At 44.9% G+C, this 17,499-nt stretch overlaps 1 protein-coding gene across 5 annotated transcripts in view; it reads left to right on the top strand.

Annotated features, from left to right (window-relative positions):
• Positions 1 to 17,499, top strand: part of RAD18 (RAD18 E3 ubiquitin protein ligase) — a 35,794-nt gene that overhangs the window by 1,734 nt on the left and 16,561 nt on the right. For 4 of the 5 annotated variants that reach the window (XM_085235791.1, XM_085235788.1, XM_085235786.1 and 1 more), the window contains exons 3-10: positions 823 to 884; positions 2,282 to 2,352; positions 7,470 to 7,825; positions 9,889 to 9,988; positions 11,082 to 11,266; positions 13,049 to 13,125; positions 13,823 to 13,883; positions 16,728 to 16,862. In XM_085235791.1, the coding sequence (XP_085091917.1) occupies positions 823 to 884; positions 2,282 to 2,352; positions 7,470 to 7,825; positions 9,889 to 9,988; positions 11,082 to 11,266; positions 13,049 to 13,125; positions 13,823 to 13,883; positions 16,728 to 16,862 (1,047 nt within the window). The remainder of the gene's footprint in view (positions 1 to 822; positions 885 to 2,281; positions 2,353 to 7,469; positions 7,826 to 9,888; positions 9,989 to 11,081; positions 11,267 to 13,048; positions 13,126 to 13,822; positions 13,884 to 16,727; positions 16,863 to 17,499) is intronic. The other variant, XM_085235789.1, reaches the window with a different exon arrangement.

The raw sequence follows: 17,499 nt of genomic DNA, 5'->3' as shown, positions 1-17,499 counted from the left end.
TTCTACAGTCCAGTGGACCAAAAAATCCTTTTCTGTTAATGAGTGATTGTGTATAAATAGGTGAAGAGGAGATGCATCTACCTTTGCATTTGCTGGCAGAACTTTTTTCTGTTGATTTGTTTTTCTTAATGCTCCATTGTGGGGCTTGCAGCCATCTATAGCGTTTGCACCCATCGCCCCTTAACGCCCCTCCCCTGCTTGTGATGGGTGCTGCTGGGCAGCTCTCCTGGCAAGAGCCAAGCGACTGCTGCAGTGCTTCAGGTTGTGTCTTCAGTGACAGAACAGAAGGGCCATTCCTGTTTCCTTCACATAATAAAAGCATCTGCTGAAACTGACCAGTCACATTCTGTAAGAGAATGTCTGCTGGGGAGTAGTGGTGCTTTTCATCTCTTGAAGTGGTTATAAAAGCTCCTGGATGAGCACGGGCAGTGGGGTAATATCAGGGATTTATTGCAACAAAATGAAGCTCGTGGTGTGTTTCACCAAAGGGGCTATCGAAGGATTGATCCCCTGGTGGTGATGTGACTTGCTTTTACCAGGAAACGTTTAAACTGCCTCTCATTTAGCATTCCTGTGCTGTTTCTCACCATTCTTAGCTGTTCTTCTCAGTAAACATGTTGGCTTCGTTTGTCAGAGATTCTGGGGAAAGAAGTATTTAATTCTGTGGAAAAATGGTATAGTTTCAGTACTGGGGTGTTGTGGCACAGGTTACATAGATAGATAGGAAAATGTGTGTATATATATATGAAACCATACTAACAAGTGTGTGTGAGCTGCGTGTGAAAGGAGACCTGCTAAAAGTAATATCTTCTGTTTTTCCAGATTGTTCCCTTTGCATACGCAAGTTTTTGTCCTACAAAACTCAGTGTCCAACGTGCTGTGTGGTAAGTGGTTGTCTTTGTGTTGTTTTTCCCCATCTCAGGACACTGCTCTCTGGGCTGTAATTCTGGATGTGTTCTACCATCTTCCCTTTTCGTAGGCAGCTGTTTGGACAAAGCGTGGTGCTCTGATCTCTGTAGTAAGTGAATTTCTCTGGTACTTTTCATTCAGCAAAAGCAGGTGGAGCATGAAAGCTCAGTTTTGGCTCTGAGCTGCGTACAAAATCTGTCATGAAGCATTCAGTGTTGCCTCCTGATTTGTTTAAAATAAGTCAAAATGTGAGTGCTAAGTTAAAGCATTTCAGCGTTCTGTGGTTGAGAGGCCTCACTTCCCATTCTTTCACAGCTTTAGAAGCACCCACAGGCCACACAGTGGTCAATGCATGGACTGTGCTGTGTGGCCTTTGGGGGATGGACGAGCTGAACTGCATGGCAGGGAGAGGAGATGTGTCCTGACAGAGTGAGCCCACATGTGAAGCACTCGTGCAGCTTTGGCCTGCCCTGCAGCTGGGTGACCATTGCCATCTGACTCAAAGACCTTTCTGGTCAAAGCACACAGCATGCAGCCCAGGCCCTAGGCTAGCTTTCTGTCTTAAGGCAGTGTGTTGTATTGAATCCTTACAAATGTTAGGCTGCTCGAAAACAGTGGTGCTTTGTGAACATTGGCAAGATAGAAGGCATTTTCTTCTGTGTTTGTAAAGCATCCACCAGATGAGACTTTTCAAGACTAAAAAGTCAGAGCCAGCTGTAACTTCATCAGTTTTTAAACATTCAAACAGGCACACACTGTTTGATGCATGTTTCTGGGAGTACATCTCACTGGTGCCTTCTTAAAAAACATCAGGACTGGTATGAATAAGACCAGTAGAAGTTGAGTTACAAGAAAGAAGAGCAAAGAGAAACAGCCAGAGAGACAAAAACCAGAAATTGTTTAAAAAGAATGAATTGAATGTATGAAGCTGTCTCATGATTTGTATTTCTTTTTCCGTCTTCACCCCAGAGATTAACATCTTCATCTCTTTTCATTCCTTGTTGCTTAAAGTTCCTGTCACATTCATTGGATCCTTGTTCTGGTTTCCAAAATGATTGTAGCCTGGCTATAGTAGAGCACTGCTGGCGGTGGGGTGCACTGGGTTTGGTTCTTCTGCCTTTCTGCTTCAGTTTCTATATTGCTGATTACTTGTCAGACTCACAGTCCTCAAGCTCTTATTTTAGATGTTTTTAAGGGAAAAAATGCTTATGCTCTATGCATCCTTATTCACATTACAGTCTGGGGGGCTGGGGGCTCAAGACAGATCCACAGAAGTTATAGGACACTTTCAGGATACTTGCTGGTATTTGGTATTGGTATTTGACTGTTTGTTTGTTTGGCTTTCTTCATCTCTTTTCTTCTCCCCCAACAGGCTGTCTCGGAGTCTGACCTGAAAAACAACCGGGCGTTAGATGAGCTGGTAAAGAGCTTCAGTTCTGCAAGGTGTGCTGTAATCTTATGAGTACTGTCTCCAGTTTGGCGTCCAAAGGGAGGTTTGACTTGGGGTGTTGTAGTGGAATATTGTGCTTTCACCTTCTTTTCTGTTTGATTTGGTTCACTTTTGATCTCATCCCTTTAAAAGAAGTTACAAAATCAATGTGACATGGTAGGTGCATCCTGCAGATGTGTGAGCTCTGCTTGCTTTTGCCTGGAGGCAGCTCTGACTGCTCCGTTTTCTGCAGGGATTCCTACAGCTATGGAGGATGCATGATAGGGCACTTTTTACTGAAATGAATCTGGAGATTTAAATCACTGGGATTCTTGGCTTCATAAGTAACAGGAAGCACAGTTCTTCTTATGGCTTTGTTTCTTAAGAGAGTTTCTGTGTGACAAGGAACTAATCTTTTGTATGACTGCTATTAGCTGTAATTGATTTTATTCCAAGAATTGAGATTCTGCAGTTCCAATATTTTAGCTGGAACTCTGACTTCAGTGTTTCTTACTGATAAATGGATTACTGTATTTTGGTAACATCTAATTTCATAGGGAACAGGTAGTGCTGACTTGGATCCATTATGATAATGAATCTTAACCGTTAATTTCTTGGACTGCTTTAATGGATCAGTATAAATCTTAGCAGGGCGGTTCGATAACCTTTCCTTTTGTGACTCGGAGTTCAATCAATTTCTCAACATGAAGTTGAATCAATAAGCCTGAAATGGTGGTGGTGTCCTGTGCTGCTCCTCACGTGGGGCGAGGGGTGGGAGCAGAGCTCCTCTGGGTCTCACTGAGAAATGCCTGATGGTGAATGGCTTACAAAGGTAACTGCTGAAGTGAAACAGAAGAGGAATGCAGACAGTGAGCAAACTTTGCATCGCTTCAGATGCTGGGCACCCCATTTCTGGTTGGTTCTCTCATAGCCTGGCCCTGCGTTTGCTCTGCAGACAGCTCTGAATTAGGGGGCTGCTTGATGCAGCACGCTGTATGCTGCTATCCGTACATCGTAGGAGCGTTTTCTGCCTAGACATGCTGGGCAGGACGTGTCTTCTGGTCCCTCCCCCTGCTTCTGATTCCCTTTGGCCCGCCCTAAAACAAATCCAAACTCCGTGGTCTGATTTTTGAAAAGTGTAAAGTTCTTAAAGTCCATCGTGCCTTGACTTTGAGCCTCAGGTAATTCAGCATTTGTGAAAATTAGGCATTAAGGCTTTTCAATATTTCAAAAAATGCAAATACGTGTTTAAGTCAGGCCTGTAGGGAAAGGAAATGTTAATGCTTGAGTACTTAGCGAAGTAAAAGCTGTGCTCCAAGGTCAGTGTGTGCGTGGGAATGGAAATCGTTCTAAATAGACCTGAATGCTGATCCCACCGATTCTCAGCACTCCGCTGTGTGTTTGCAGAGCTGCAGCTGTCCTGGTGATCGGCGCTCGGCTTCGCTCAGCGAGTGCTGCCTTAGCAGGGCCAGAACGGCCGGCGCTGTGCTCACTGCACGTGGAGGCACCGAGAGATGAAGGAGGGAAGGGAGCGCAGCGCTCTCACCCGCACCCTGCAGTTCCTGCTGTGGATGAAGAGCAGTTTTGCTCTGCTCTCTTGGCTTGTTGTGCAGTGCTTTGTGGGCAGGATTTGTCAGTCCTTGGGCACGGCAGTGCTACTTGTGCCACCTTTCCTTTATGAGCAGCGCAGTGTGCCAAGAGGAATGTCCGTTCGCAGCTAAACTGAAACAACTGCAATATCTGTTGAAGAGGATGGGGGTTGGGGGACAGAGGGGCTTTTGGGTTACGACTGCAGGCACAAGGACACACTAACATCTTGTTGGTTCATGTTTCACCATTGAGAAGGTATCCAGTGCAGTTAAACAGGTTTGTCGGCTATGACACATTTACTGTTCTCGTGCCAGTGTAGTAAAACTTCATCTGCTAAAACCTCTCCAAGCTGACAGTAGTCTGTGTTAAATTCGTAAGAGCGCAGAGTAGACAACCTAAGTGGAAAAAACCATGCAAAATGAAAAGCTATCTGAAAGACACGTGGTGCTAACATGTGTCACCTGAATCAATCTGTAGGTGAGCTGCATATCTGGTGGTGACAATTCTGGCTGTCTTTGTGCAAGTGTTAGCTACTGCGTTCAAAGAGAGGTGCTCGTCCACCCGCGGCTCCGTCCTGTGGCTCTCACACCGCTCTCCCCCAGCTCAGAAGCCTGTCCCTTGGCACAGCGCGTCACCTGGGTGCTGAGCTGTCCTGAGGGGCAGCGCTGCGTGGAGCAGAGCCCTCTTCAGAGGATCCAAGATGCTGTGAGCAGTGGTGGTGTGGTGTGTCCTGAGAAAGAAATGTGGTGAAGCAGTGAATTGGGAAAGCCTTGCGGAAAGAAGCTGATGTCAATCTTGAATTCTAGGAGTGCTGTCAGGCAGTGTGAGTACACAGTGATATGTGCCAGCTAAGGAGTATATGCTGGGAGAAAATCAACAGCAGTGTTTGATAGGTACAGGTACGGACTGTTACTCTGACAGGAGGAGGAGCTCTCAAAAGCAGTAGAAAATGCACTGAAAGGATGAGCTGTTTGCCCATCGGCCTTAATGGTTGGGTGGAAACCTAGGAAGTCTGAAGAAATCACCATTCTTGCATTTCTACTGTTGTGTCAGCTCCTCTGAGGCTGCAGTTTGTAGCCTGTAAGCTGAAGGACGTTGTGCATTTATCTGCAGCAGGTGAGACACTTAATAATACCTGTTATTGCTGCTAATGGCCCTGGGCAGCAGTACTGCGTCAGATGACACTTTCGGATGAAATATAGCCCTTGTCAATAGCAAATGTGAAGCAGGGCTGAGACAGGGTTGTGTAAAGGGACTCTGCTCATGTTCCCATTTAGCTGGCTCCTGAGTTTCCCGTGAAGTTGATCCTATGACAACAGTGGTTAGTCCACTCTATATTTGCATCAGCTGGGGAATTAACCTCCTGAAAAACTTCCAGTCCATATCTAGGCATGTGCAGACAGAAGAACATAGTTTTGCTGCAACGCTTAATTGTGCTTGTTTGTACTGTAGAAAGTCACAGTGCCTTGGGATGCATGAGAATTGCTACTGACAAATGTGCTCAATGCATACGGTAATCCTGGAAGCTTGAACTCCAGGCTGGGCTTTGAGTCGAGCTGGAATATAACCGCTGCAGAACGCTGAGTGTGCTGAGCTCAGTGTTCTGTTTATTCACTAGAAACTGATCTTAAAGCAGTGTGATTGCAGGCTCACCCACTGACTTAGGTACCTTCTCAAAACATTCAAATATACATATTAATTAGTTCTTCCCAGATGTGTGGTGAATCTCCCTTAAAAGACTGCTGAGTTTTCCAAGTAGTTACCTAGCACTGAAACGTCTTCAGCTGCATGATCATAAAGCACACCTATATTGCATTCTTATTATAGGCAAGAAACAGTTTAATGGCAGTGCATGTTCCAAAGCTGTGTCACCAAGTGTCTCTTGCTTTTTTAACCGAAAATAAATAGAAATCCAAACTATGCCAACTCTTATTTATTCTTTCTGAGTTAAAGACTTTGCAAATTGAAAATCTAGAGCTGTGTGTCTCAGGGGCAATCCTTTCTGTTCTGTGAATGCTGCAGGAGTGCCATGTTCCTGCTGTGCCGCCGTGCCTGGTTTGAGCTCCTTTCTCTTCAGCTCGGCCTGGTGGCTCAGTACGGGGATGGCTTGAAACAGCCGATGTCTGAGCAGCACCCTGTGCTGTGTTTGTGTCAGAACAGGGAGGTCGTATACCAGAAAGTTGTATGGTTTGGGGCCTTGAGGGGAGGCATGGAAACGAAACTCGACTCCCCCAGCTGCTCTCTTTTCACAGGCTTTGTCACCTCAGGAGGAGAGAATTGTCAAAATCCAGCTGTCAGGTCACGGTGCTTAAATGAAGAGTATGTACTTACTGAGCAGCAGCTGTAGTAAAAGTGCACAGAAGGTACCTAGTGCTTGAGGTCAGTGTGCTATGGATGTGGAGGGCTTTGTGGTGTTACAGGCTTGTTTGTGCTCTTTTGGGGCCACACGTGTGTCTGAGGGATAGCAGGCGTGCTGTGCGGCTCTGTGGCAGCGCGGGGACTTGTCTGTGGGAGGAGATGGCATCGTGCTGACGGCCTGCCCTGAACACAGCCCCATCCTGCTGCTCTGCAGTGCGGGGTGCATGGCAGGGTGGGGGCCCTGAGGTGCCCGAGTGCAGTGCTGCTGTTGGCAGTGGCTCCTGGACTCCTCGGTGTCCTCAGAAGCTGCCCCTTCTCCCCTTCTTCCCGTCCCTCCTGCCCTGTTACCTGCTGTAAAGAGGAGCAGGGGGAGGCTCTCCCCACCTCTTGGGGACAGAACAGCTGCAGGCGTTGCTGCATGGGGAGCTCAGCAGGACAGGAGGGTTGTGTGCGGGCTGCGAGGCAGGGCAGCAGGACACGAGAGGGGACCAGGTGAGGGACTGCACAGGTACTTCTGCTGGCTCCTGTGTTGGGTGATGTGAGCTCCTCTGTGCCCCCAGTGTGTGCGTGTTGCTAAAGCGGCCCCTAAGTGCGCTACCTGGGGTGGTCTTCTCACTCCAGCTGCAAAAACAGTGGAGTGTTTGTTCCTGTGGTCTCATCATCACTGCGGTGTGTGGGTGGGGTTATCTAACGCTCGGTCTCACGAGCTGACAGGCGTTTGGTGATGGCTTTGGTGGGTGTCTGTTGGGCTGTGCTCTGGAGATCCCCAGCAGGAGGGGACAAAGAACACAGAAACTTTCTGGTACACCTTTGTCACAGCTGATCCAGTGCTTGGAGCACCGGACTGAAAGCACTTTTCTACAACTCTCAAGTAAGAGGGCAAACTTGTTCTCTGTGTTCCGTGTGATGGATATGTTGATGCTTATTTTATAACATTTGCAAAATGAAACATAATTTGTTTTGTTTATAAACCGGGAAACTGATTTTTGCGATCCGTAGAGCGTGGTAACACTGAACTGGGATGCTCCTGGTTTGTGTGGGCGAGATGATTCCCAAGTGCTTCATGTTAGCAACTGCTCAGAGAGGAAGGAATGGAGGAAAAACTGCAGCTGTTTTCTGTTTTCAGAGAAAGAGCTAACAAAACTGTTAGATGAAGCTAACAGTGTCTTCTGGATGCTTCTAGGCAACAGCTGGTCCAGTTGGTCTTGGATACACCACTGATTTCATCTCCACTGGCTTGTAGTAGGCGTTCAATTGGCAAAAGCCACGCCAAGACTTCTGCATCTTCGCCAGTTGTAAAAGAAGAGGTGCCAGTGATTGACAGTTTCTTGAAAAAGGAGAATGTTTGTACCCTGACAAAGACAGATGGTCTGGCAGGAACAGATTGGAAAGTTTGCAAAACTGAGGAACATCATAACATCAGCAGCAGTTCTCCAGAGGCTGGTAGCAAAGACAACAAAGCAGGATCACGAGAGAGTCCTGAAGGCACCAACAGTGGTGAGAAGCCTTCTGCATCTGTGATAAAAGTAGTCAACAAAGGTGAGATACTTAATTTTTGCTTTTGTTCTGCTCGCTTCCCCAAGTCTGTGGTTGCATCTGGCTGAGCGCATCAGTCTGTGGCATCCATCTCCTGCACTGTTCTGATCTGCAATTAGAGCGTTGGCGTGCTCAGCTTCCTGTCTAGCTGGGTATGCTTCATTCACATCACTGCTACAAGCATATTCCTGATGAGGAAGTTTGGGCTGGTACTAAGTAATTAAACTGAGTTCGACTCTTACAGATTCCTTTGTATTGAATAACAACTCTTAAAAACAATGGTTGCACAACAAATTTACTCAGTAAAAAGTGAAGTCATTTTCTCTTCTTCCCTTTCACGAGCAGACAGACACTAATGTTTGTTGTTCTTGCTTATCCTCAGTAACCAGAAGCAAAGTATTTCATAATGTTTGTCATTTGAGGGTGCACCCACAACCAAAATGATCATGGTTTCAGTTTTGTTGATGTTCCTATCTATAGACTCTCTACAAGTATTCTGCTTTATATTCTGTAATCTTACAGTGTTAAGATTAACGTACCAAAGTATGAAAATGTTCATTTATACTAATCAGCTACAACAAAATTGGCTGTGTCTTCATAAATAAATATCACGGCAGGCAGCTTTTCCATTAGAGGCCTTATAGAATCCTAGGATGGCCCTGAGTTGGAGGGGACCGGTGTGGAGCTGGTTGGAGCAAAATACTCAGACTTAATAGTATTTATTTATTCTTTTGTTTAGCAATTTATTTGACTGGGACCTGGAAGTTCATATTTATTCATTAGCCAGGTAAATACTGCTTAAAACGTAACACTAGAAACTATTAACACTATTTTCCTACAGCTAGAAAAGTAGCTGTAGGAAAATAATGTCAACTTAGCCAGCTGATATGTTTTCTGGTTCTCTGCATCAGACTCGCTCGTATTAGTAATTTACAACTAATATCGAATTTTACCTCATTTATTCTTAAGCAATTGAATTTTTCACTTGCTGACCATTTTATGACCATTTTAAGTCCTCAAGGATGTGTTACCTAGAAATCGCTTCCACAAGTGCAAAGTAGTTGGTCAAAGAACATAAGTGAGAAACTCAAGGAGGCAGTGCTGAAGTTCTCCCTGTAAGGATGACTGGTTGCTGTGTTAACAGCTGAAATGCCATATTCAGGTAAAGCAATAGGCTGCTCATAAGTATCGTGAGAACGTAACCGTCCTAATTAGTTGTAAGTCAGGAATTGCAAAGCGGTGTTGCCAGTGAACTCTGAATTCCCACAGCATTTCATGGTGTTCTTGATAGGTTGTGTTTTGCTTTGTTTTCTGAATCCAAGTTGACTTTCTTCATGATAATACAGAGGATAATGGGAAAAGAATCCATCTCATACTGTTCATTTAAAGTTAACTTTGTGTTTTTGACAGAATGTAATTGCAAAAGGCAGATATTCTGTTTTTGAGTGTCTTTGCAAGTGGCAAGAAGTATTTCTTGCTAATCTGATGCAGGAAGAGTTGTGACACGGGTGAGACTGTGCTGTAGGGAGTTTGTGAGTCTCCAAGCAGAAATCATGGTGTTACTTTAGAGGTGCTTCTGAAAAAATGGCACGTGGTTGGATCATAGAATTCCTGTTATTGTTACCAACTCATGTGCTGACACGATGGTGAGATGCACAGGTGGGGGCACAGTGTTAACATGCACAGATTTCTGCTTTACTGCTTTACTGAAATAAAGCAAAGCGAAATGCTGCAAAGATGAAAGGCATTATCACAAAAATGTGCTGATGTTTATATTAGTACTGCAGTTTCTTTGTACTGTGTGTATTCTATGATTTTACTACGGTTTTCGTGCCCCCCAGCTGCAGGGAGGAAGGTGAGATGCGTTCTGATGGTACATAGAACGGGGAGTATGAGTGCTCTGGAGTGAAGATAAGTGCTGACAAGGAACGTTCCACATAGATCTGCCTTCTTATTAAAAACATAAAAATAAATGCAATTCTGGATCTTCATTTTATTTGACAGTTTTTCAGCTTGATTTTTGCTGAGATGTATGCAGTAGTAAAAGCACTCTCCCTTTCTTTCAGTGGACTGCCCTGTTTGTGGAGTTGCTATTCCAGAAGAATACATCAACAAACACCTGGATAGTTGCCTGAGCAGAGAGGAGAAGAAGGACTGCCTCAGGAGGTAGGAGAGGGCTGAGGGCTCGTGTGTGCACGTGCATTCCTCTGCACTGTGGAACCCACAGCAGCAGTTGCTGGGCTGCAGTGCAGAGCGTTGTGCTTTCCTTGGTTACGTGTCAGTCTGAAAGTGCTGTATTTATATTGTAGCAGTGATCTGTCTCTTTCAAAGAAGTGTTGTGGATAACCAGCAGAATTGGTGGTGGGTTTTTTTGTTTGTTTTGTTTGTTGTTAGCGGTAAGAAAACACTGAGTGCTGTTTTAAGGAATTTAACATAGGTTGTAAAACTCTGTACGTTGTTGTCATCAGATTGCCATCCATTAGCATTACACTGTTATTTTGTAATACTTCTTCCCATTTTTCATCTGGTGAATGACATCTGTCTGAGTCAGATGGGCCAAAAGAGAATTGCTTCACTACTTGTCAAGTCAAAAATAACAATTGTGCCTTCCTCTGCTCGCCGTAGTTCTCTTTGAGTTACTCAGGTTAAGGTCTTTTCTTTTAAGATGCTAAATTTCATAAGGTTCATGCATGTCTTTCAATTTAAGCATCCACCCTGGAGTTTGTTATAGCTGCCACTTTCGCATCAGAAGTGTAACCTTCAATCTTTGTTACTTAATGCAAACTGCTGTGGGCTGCTGTGGTTAACTGATCAGACTTGACAGCTGTGAGGAACTTTTACTGTGTGCGGTTTGATCCAAGTCCTATGAACCTTAAATTAGGAAGTAACTTTGTTAAAGCTCTTAATTTGCTCAGTCATGCTGAGATTGCAATCCGCAAGCTAGAGGGTTTTGAAGATGAATAAATGGTAAACTAATACAGGAATCTGATGTTACATTTTAATTTTCATTTGGGATGTTTTTACTGTTTCCACTGTTCCTAATGAATGAGAATAAAAGCCAAATCTCTCTTTGGTATCAAGCCCACATCCCTAATAGAATTTTAAATTTTGCTTGTTTTGTCTAGACTGCTTGGGATTTAAGAAAGTGTAATGCAAAATAGTGTTCCTAGGGGATGCTCTGAAAGAATACAAGTCAGCATTTGGATTCCTAGTAGGAGTATTAATTAAAAAAAAGGGTTATTTTCTTTCTCTTTTGCAGTTCTGCTCACAAAAGGAAGCCTATGCCTAAAGTTGTTTACAACTTGCTCTCTGATCGCGACTTGAAGAAGAAGCTGAAGGAGCACGGCCTGTCGTCCCGAGGGAGCCGTCAGCAGCTCATTAAAAGGCACCAGGAATTTGTGCACATGTATAATGCTCAGTGTGATTCTCTAAATCCCAAGTCGGGTAAGTTAGAAATACTAGGAACGTTTGTATCATCACAGGCTCTTTGTATGCGTTTGTGTTGCCTGGCTTTGCATGCAGTGGGGCCATTTCTTACATCTTGAATGGCATCTTGCTATATTCCATTTTATGCCAGAAGAGAATATGCTTTTCTTTAAAGATGGCGTCGGTCATCCCTCAGCTGTGCAAGTGATAGCAGTCATGGTGCAAATACACAGACGTGTGTGAGAGGCTTGGGATTTCTGGCTGTATTGCTCTGTATCTGATTGGAAGCTGATGCAGACAGCCCTTTGGAAGCAGTCTCTGGCAGGACCAGCTGTGATGCAGCTCCCTGGAGCAGTGCAGGCGCTGGGGTCCCACAGCACTCACGCTGGGTGCTGGCAGTGCTCAGCCTGCTGCTGGCGGTCCTCGCCCCATAGCCGATCCCTTTTCATGCTTACAGTGAGCTCCTGATGCGTGTTCACCGCTTCTTCCAGAAGCTGACGGTCCATCTGTGCGCGTTCAGTGCTCCCAGTAGCTGGGATGGGCGGGCCTGGCCTCGTTGGTGTGGGCAGGGGGTGTATGTGGGGGTTGGGGTGGCACCCCCAATGTTCACTGTGTGCTGCTCATCCACAGCAGGGATGTCTAGGGTTAGCAGCACTGCACTGCTGGCTGGAACCTTGTGCCTGCTCTGAGGTGCTGGGACTGGAGCTCTGCCATGCACAGACCCTCTGTTGGCTGTGTTGGCATGCTGGGGGCTGCTGCTCTCTTGCAGCAGTTCTTCACTCAGTGCTTGCAACGAAGCATCACAAAGCCCCTGTGCATGCAGTTCATCTGAGCTAGCTAATGAAGAGTTCTGCAGGGCACTGCACGGTGCTTCAACTGGGATCACTTAAATAATGCAAAGCTTTTATGGAGTTCTGGCTCAATAAGTATTTATGAAGGGTGAACTATTAAACCAGAGCTCAGGACACAGGCGTGCATTTTCAGTGGTAGCAGTGAACCGAAGGTCACTATGAAGTACAAGTTGTTGAGCTTCTGTGGAAGCAGAGGTGCCAAATTCCTGGATTTTGCCTAAACCAGTTTTGAGCGGGTTTTATTCCTTCACAGCTCAATAAGCTTCTTGTTCTCAGGCTGCTTCACTTAGTGCAAGTATTTGTTTTAGTAATCTGCATAGCTACCTCAGAGCTCTGTGACAATGATTAAGGGTAGAAACACGTCTGTAAAAGTAAATGTCAAAACAAACCCTGCAGACAGTGCCGTGCCTGTCTGTGTGCTGCTGAGGTGTCTGACTTAATGGTTGGAGGCTGTAATCCATCCCTGGACTATGGGTTTTGGACAGAAGCCTGCAGACAGCTCCGCACTGCCTCGGGAGGTGCTGCTGGGAGGGAAAAGTAAGATAAGCAGTGTGTTTCATTATTTCAACTTCCACTTAAAGATACGCTATAGAATGAAAACTCTTTATAAACAGCATGCTTTTATGTCACGGAGACCGCATAGTGTGGTAGAGAAAGATCCAGACGTGGTTCAAAAAGACTGCATATTTCCATTAATTTAACCCAAAGGAAATGAAACAAGGGCTGCAGGGCTGCAGCCGTGGCAGAGCAGTGCTGGCTGCCAGTGGATGTGTGCTGGGCACTGTTTGAAGCTGAGCACTGTGTGCCTGTGTGCGGCTCGAGGCACAGCGGGCACTGCTGGAGCTGCTGGGGTTTGTCTCTCTGTGATTTGTTAGCGGCCGTTTTGTTCAGCGCTGTTGCATCCCTAACAAGTCCTGTCTAACGATCCGTTTCTTCTGTTTTCAAACAGTCGCAGAGATTGTTAAAGAGCTGGAAAAGAATGAGAAGATTCGGGTTCAGCTTGAACTGAATAAGAGTGGTGAAAACGTAAGCTGATTGTCCTTGTTCCTAAATTGAGGGACAGCAGAAATTGCAGTGTGGCACTCAGTGTGTCTGCCTGTCACTTTATTATGGCAACTGCCAGAATTCTGGACTGCATGTTGGGCTTGGCATATACCATCTTGTAACTTGCTCGATTTTCTCTTATCAGTCATTTGTCACGGGCAGTTCTTAGTATAGTGCTGATATCTCTATGTCCAAACTGTTTAAGTAAGAGAACTTTTTTCTGATTGCAATAAAAATTCTGAAGTAATGTTCCCCTTGGATGTATTGGAAGACTTTGACCCTCTGTGGCAGTGTGGGGAATATTTTGCTTTCTAGAATTCTCTAGGATTTATCTAGCACATTCCTTGCTTCCCTATTAGCAATAGTGCCTGTTCTTTTCCCATGACATATGATACTTTTGTGACTTTTGGTGCACGTTTATTGTCCAGGATTAGGGAGAACTTCATGGCCCGCGCATGCTGGGTGTTACCCGGGGTATTTTGGTTTGGTCCTTTGTCTTTGTGAAAGCAAAGCAAGACAGTGTGTACTTTAAACATGTGTTACGTCTGTGGATGGGACACTAAGAGCTGGTGTGAGAACACTGACTGTTGAGCCTTCCCCTAGTTAGTTTTTAGTTTTGAAGTATGCAGCTTTATCAACTTTTTCTCTTAGTAAATAAATATTTGTGTGATTTCTGTAGAGCCTGACCTTTACAAAGGACCAGACAGAGGAGGAAATAGACAAGATTCACACCAGTTATCGTGAGTAAAATCCAAGTTTCACTCCATTTTCCTCATGAATTGATCTTTTAAAAAAAACAACCACCAAACCACCACCTACAAAACCCCTTTGTCTGTCATTGGAGCCATCTAAGCAGCTTAGTCATTTTTAGGCTTAGTTTAGAAGCAAAGGTTCTTCTGAGAGTTCTATTGCAAGACTTCACCTGCACTCTTGGAAGTGGTAGCTACCATGGGAGAGGAGAGCAGTGTTCAGTGCACGTGGGGCTTCTCAGCTTTTGCCACGGAGAGGCAAAGCACTGAAGGGACAACTTGTTCTGGTGATACTTAGGGGTGTATTTAAATCTGCAATATAGTCACATTTCCCTTTTTCCTTGTGTTCTTCTCTTGCTTCGGGCGTATAAATTAATGCCATATTGCAGCTAGATTTAGCTTTGTTGATTTTAGTTGGGTTTCTGTAAAGGCTAAATAAGGGCCTAGATCTTTAGCAATTTTTTCCCCTTGCTTTTTGCTTCTATTCCTGAGAATATTTTTTTTTTCAGCTGTACATGCACTGTTTGTGGTTTTGAATCATTCTCTTCTAATTTCAAGTAACTGGTTCATAATTGCTTGCTTGCCTTGCAGAAATCTCTAGCAATATAACACAAAGCAAAACAAAAAACGCCAATCTAACCAATTACAGAAACAAACAACAAAAAAACTCCCCATTAACTCATTAATCCCTCAGTGGGGTATCTTCCCCCGTGAAGCTTAAACAGCTCTAAAGAACAAACCCAAAGCTCAGTGCTTGGTAGCCCTGGAGCAGCTGCCATCAGTTCTCTACTCAGTGCTGCCTTGAGAGGTATAACCAGCACTGCTGTCCTGGTCAGGAGCTTTCTTCTTCCCTGGGAGCTCAGCAATGGCACTGCGATGCTCCCTCCCACCCCCAGGGTCACCTCCTGCTTTTCTTATGGCCAGGCTTCTATTTTAAGCTTTGAAAAAGAAAAAAAAAATGCGTAGGGAAAAAAATGTAATCTGCTGCTCCTTCTAAGTCTTTTAATTTACACTTGGATTCAGACACTCGGTGATTTATGTCTGGTGTTTGAAATATTTGTAATTATGTCTGCAGTTGTTTTTATTACTGAAATACCCGTGGTTTTACGAGCTGTACGTGGTACGTAGCTTCAGCACAGCTGTGATTTACGTTGCATCTGAGCAGTGCCCTGTATTGGCAGGACACTTGTGATGTGAAGACCTTTGTAGATGCGGCATGAAACAAAACAACAAAAAATAGTAACGCTGGAAAAACTGAAGCACCAAAGGGATTATGTAATAAACGTGCCATGCTTCAATACAAGCATCTTGGGCAGGGACTTTTTTTTACTACAAGGACTTGTTGACCTTATGTGGAGTCTTCAGCTCTGCCAGGAGTGAGTAAGCTGTAAACAATACATGGGAAAAGTATTTCAGATGCGTTTCCTTGTGTGGGACAGAACCTGACAGGAGGTGTTGAGGAGAGGCCAGGCCTGGCCTGAGGTGGGAGCTGTGGGAGCTCCCCCAGCCCTCAGCTTGCCCCAGGCTGAGGATGCACCTTGGTTTGGTGCATGTTCTGTATGCTGGGGCCTTTCCTGGTCCATAAGCACAGCTGTAGTGGCAATGCTAAGTCCCAGCTTGAAGCAGTGATGGAGCATCTGGTGGAAGGCAGGGCCAGCCCAGGGAGCTCAGGTGCATGCAATGTACCCAAATGATGGAAGAAATGGAGCCAGGATCCACTCCTTCCCAGCCCTCATTTAAGGGTTGGCTGTGGAGGTGAGGGTATCTCTATAGAGATCCATGTGTACCTGAGGCCTTCTGAAGGTCAGCAGCTGCTTTGCTTTATTTCTGTGCCCTCTTCTTTTGTATTTGAGCAAATCCTTACTTGCTGTGGCCTGGGATCTTGCTGCTCTGCTGTCATTGTTGTGCTTACCATCTTGTTACAGTGGAATTGCTTTACTGCAGAAACAGGAAAATCCGTGCTCTTTCTCTCCAGTTGGGATGCTACCCTCTCCTGTGAGGTGATAAAACAAGAGGCATGCCAACCAGGTTACCAGGATGGGGCTGATAGCCTTGATTAGCTTCTGTTAGATTCTTTGGGAAGGTGCACCTTGGGGACACATGGCTTCTCTTGGGCTTGTTGTCAGTGAGGTCAGTCTCATACTGAGTGGTCTCAAAAAGCAGAGAACTGGGAATTGCAGCTGGAAGGTAAATCAGCACAGAATAAGAGATGTCACTGTTTCTGCAGCTAGGTACTTGCACTTTCTGCTGAGATGTGTCAGGCACCAAGGTTCTGTTTTCCCTTGGCAAAATGGTGTGCAGCCCTCTGAGCATTCAGAGCTGATGGGTTTTTGTAAGGTGTTTGTGCATTTAGATTTCCTGAGCAACACAAGTGAAAAATGCCCTCTGAAGGGCTAATTATTCCACTGAGTAGTTCCACTCAGTCTAACTCAGGAGAGAGGTCACGAATGAATGCAGTACTACAGTATCCAGAAGGAGCTTGAAATCTTCATCATGTTACGGCTGCTACAGTGACAATTGCAGTACTTAATGGGTTTAGAAAAACAAACAGAAATGTGGTGATGCTCAGAGGAAACAAACAGTTTTACTCTGCAAAAACTAAGGGGTTTTTTGTGCAACTGTGTTGGCTGCTGGGTAACCCTGAAAGCATAAACTTGTTTGTTAACAGAACATGGAACATTGCAGCGTGGAATTAATTTGCATTTGCTTTAACAAAAAAGTTTTTGGTGTTTTGTGTTTATTTCGTGTTCTTTTCACTTGTTTATGGTATGCCTTAGGAGTTCTGTGGCACGGGTCTGCCTGCTTGTTGTACAGCAATGCACTTCTATGTTTCAGGAAACAAACACAGAAGCGAATTTCAATTTTTAGTGGATCAAGTGAAAAATCGGTGGGAGAAAAGCGGTAAGAGGAAAACAGAAAGCACACAAAAGAAAAAAGAAGGCACTTTCATAGGATTACCAGCAGGCACAGGTTAGTGATGCCTTTTAATGTAATCCCTCTCCACCTCCCTGCCTCCCATGCTGATCAGTGCATTTCCCGGAGAAATGTTCTTTCCTCCCCTTGTTCTTCTCTCACAGTTCTTCTCCCACCGTAAAACAAATGAACACAAAACCCAAACAAACGTAGAAATCAGGCGGATCTTAAAGAGATGGACTGCCATTGATTCTAGTGTGATTCTTAAGCACAACTTGCAGTAAATGTGCAACTTGTTTGATTTTAATGTGACTGCGTACATGTGTACTGTATCAGATGCATGTTTTAACTAGCTGATGTAAATGGAGCCTTAGGTTCTGAGCCACACGTACCAAATCAGTAATGGGCATGTGACAGTAGGCATCATGGAAATGAAGGTGCTTGTGGGTGTCACCTGCATTGCTGTATTGTTAGCGTGATAAGGAGTCAGTGACAGGGAACTGGGGACATGTTTGGATTGGGACAAGTATTTTTCTTTTCCTGAGTTTGAAGGAGTAAAGTACCTCAGCTTCTTTTAGAATGTTTATACAGTACATTGCCTCTCTTTTTAACTTGCTTCGTTTTGTATTCATATCCTTCAGCACAGTGAGAAGTGGGAATGCACAGCTGCAGTCACTCAGTTCTGCAGATATGC

Source organism: Meleagris gallopavo, chromosome 14, assembly GCF_905368555.1.
Source record: "Meleagris gallopavo chromosome 14, MGAL_WU_HG_1.1, whole genome shotgun sequence".
Classification (NCBI taxonomy): Eukaryota; Metazoa; Chordata; class Aves; order Galliformes; family Phasianidae; genus Meleagris; species Meleagris gallopavo.
Note: the sequence above shows the minus strand (reverse complement) of the source record. Positions and strands in the feature narration are given on the sequence as shown.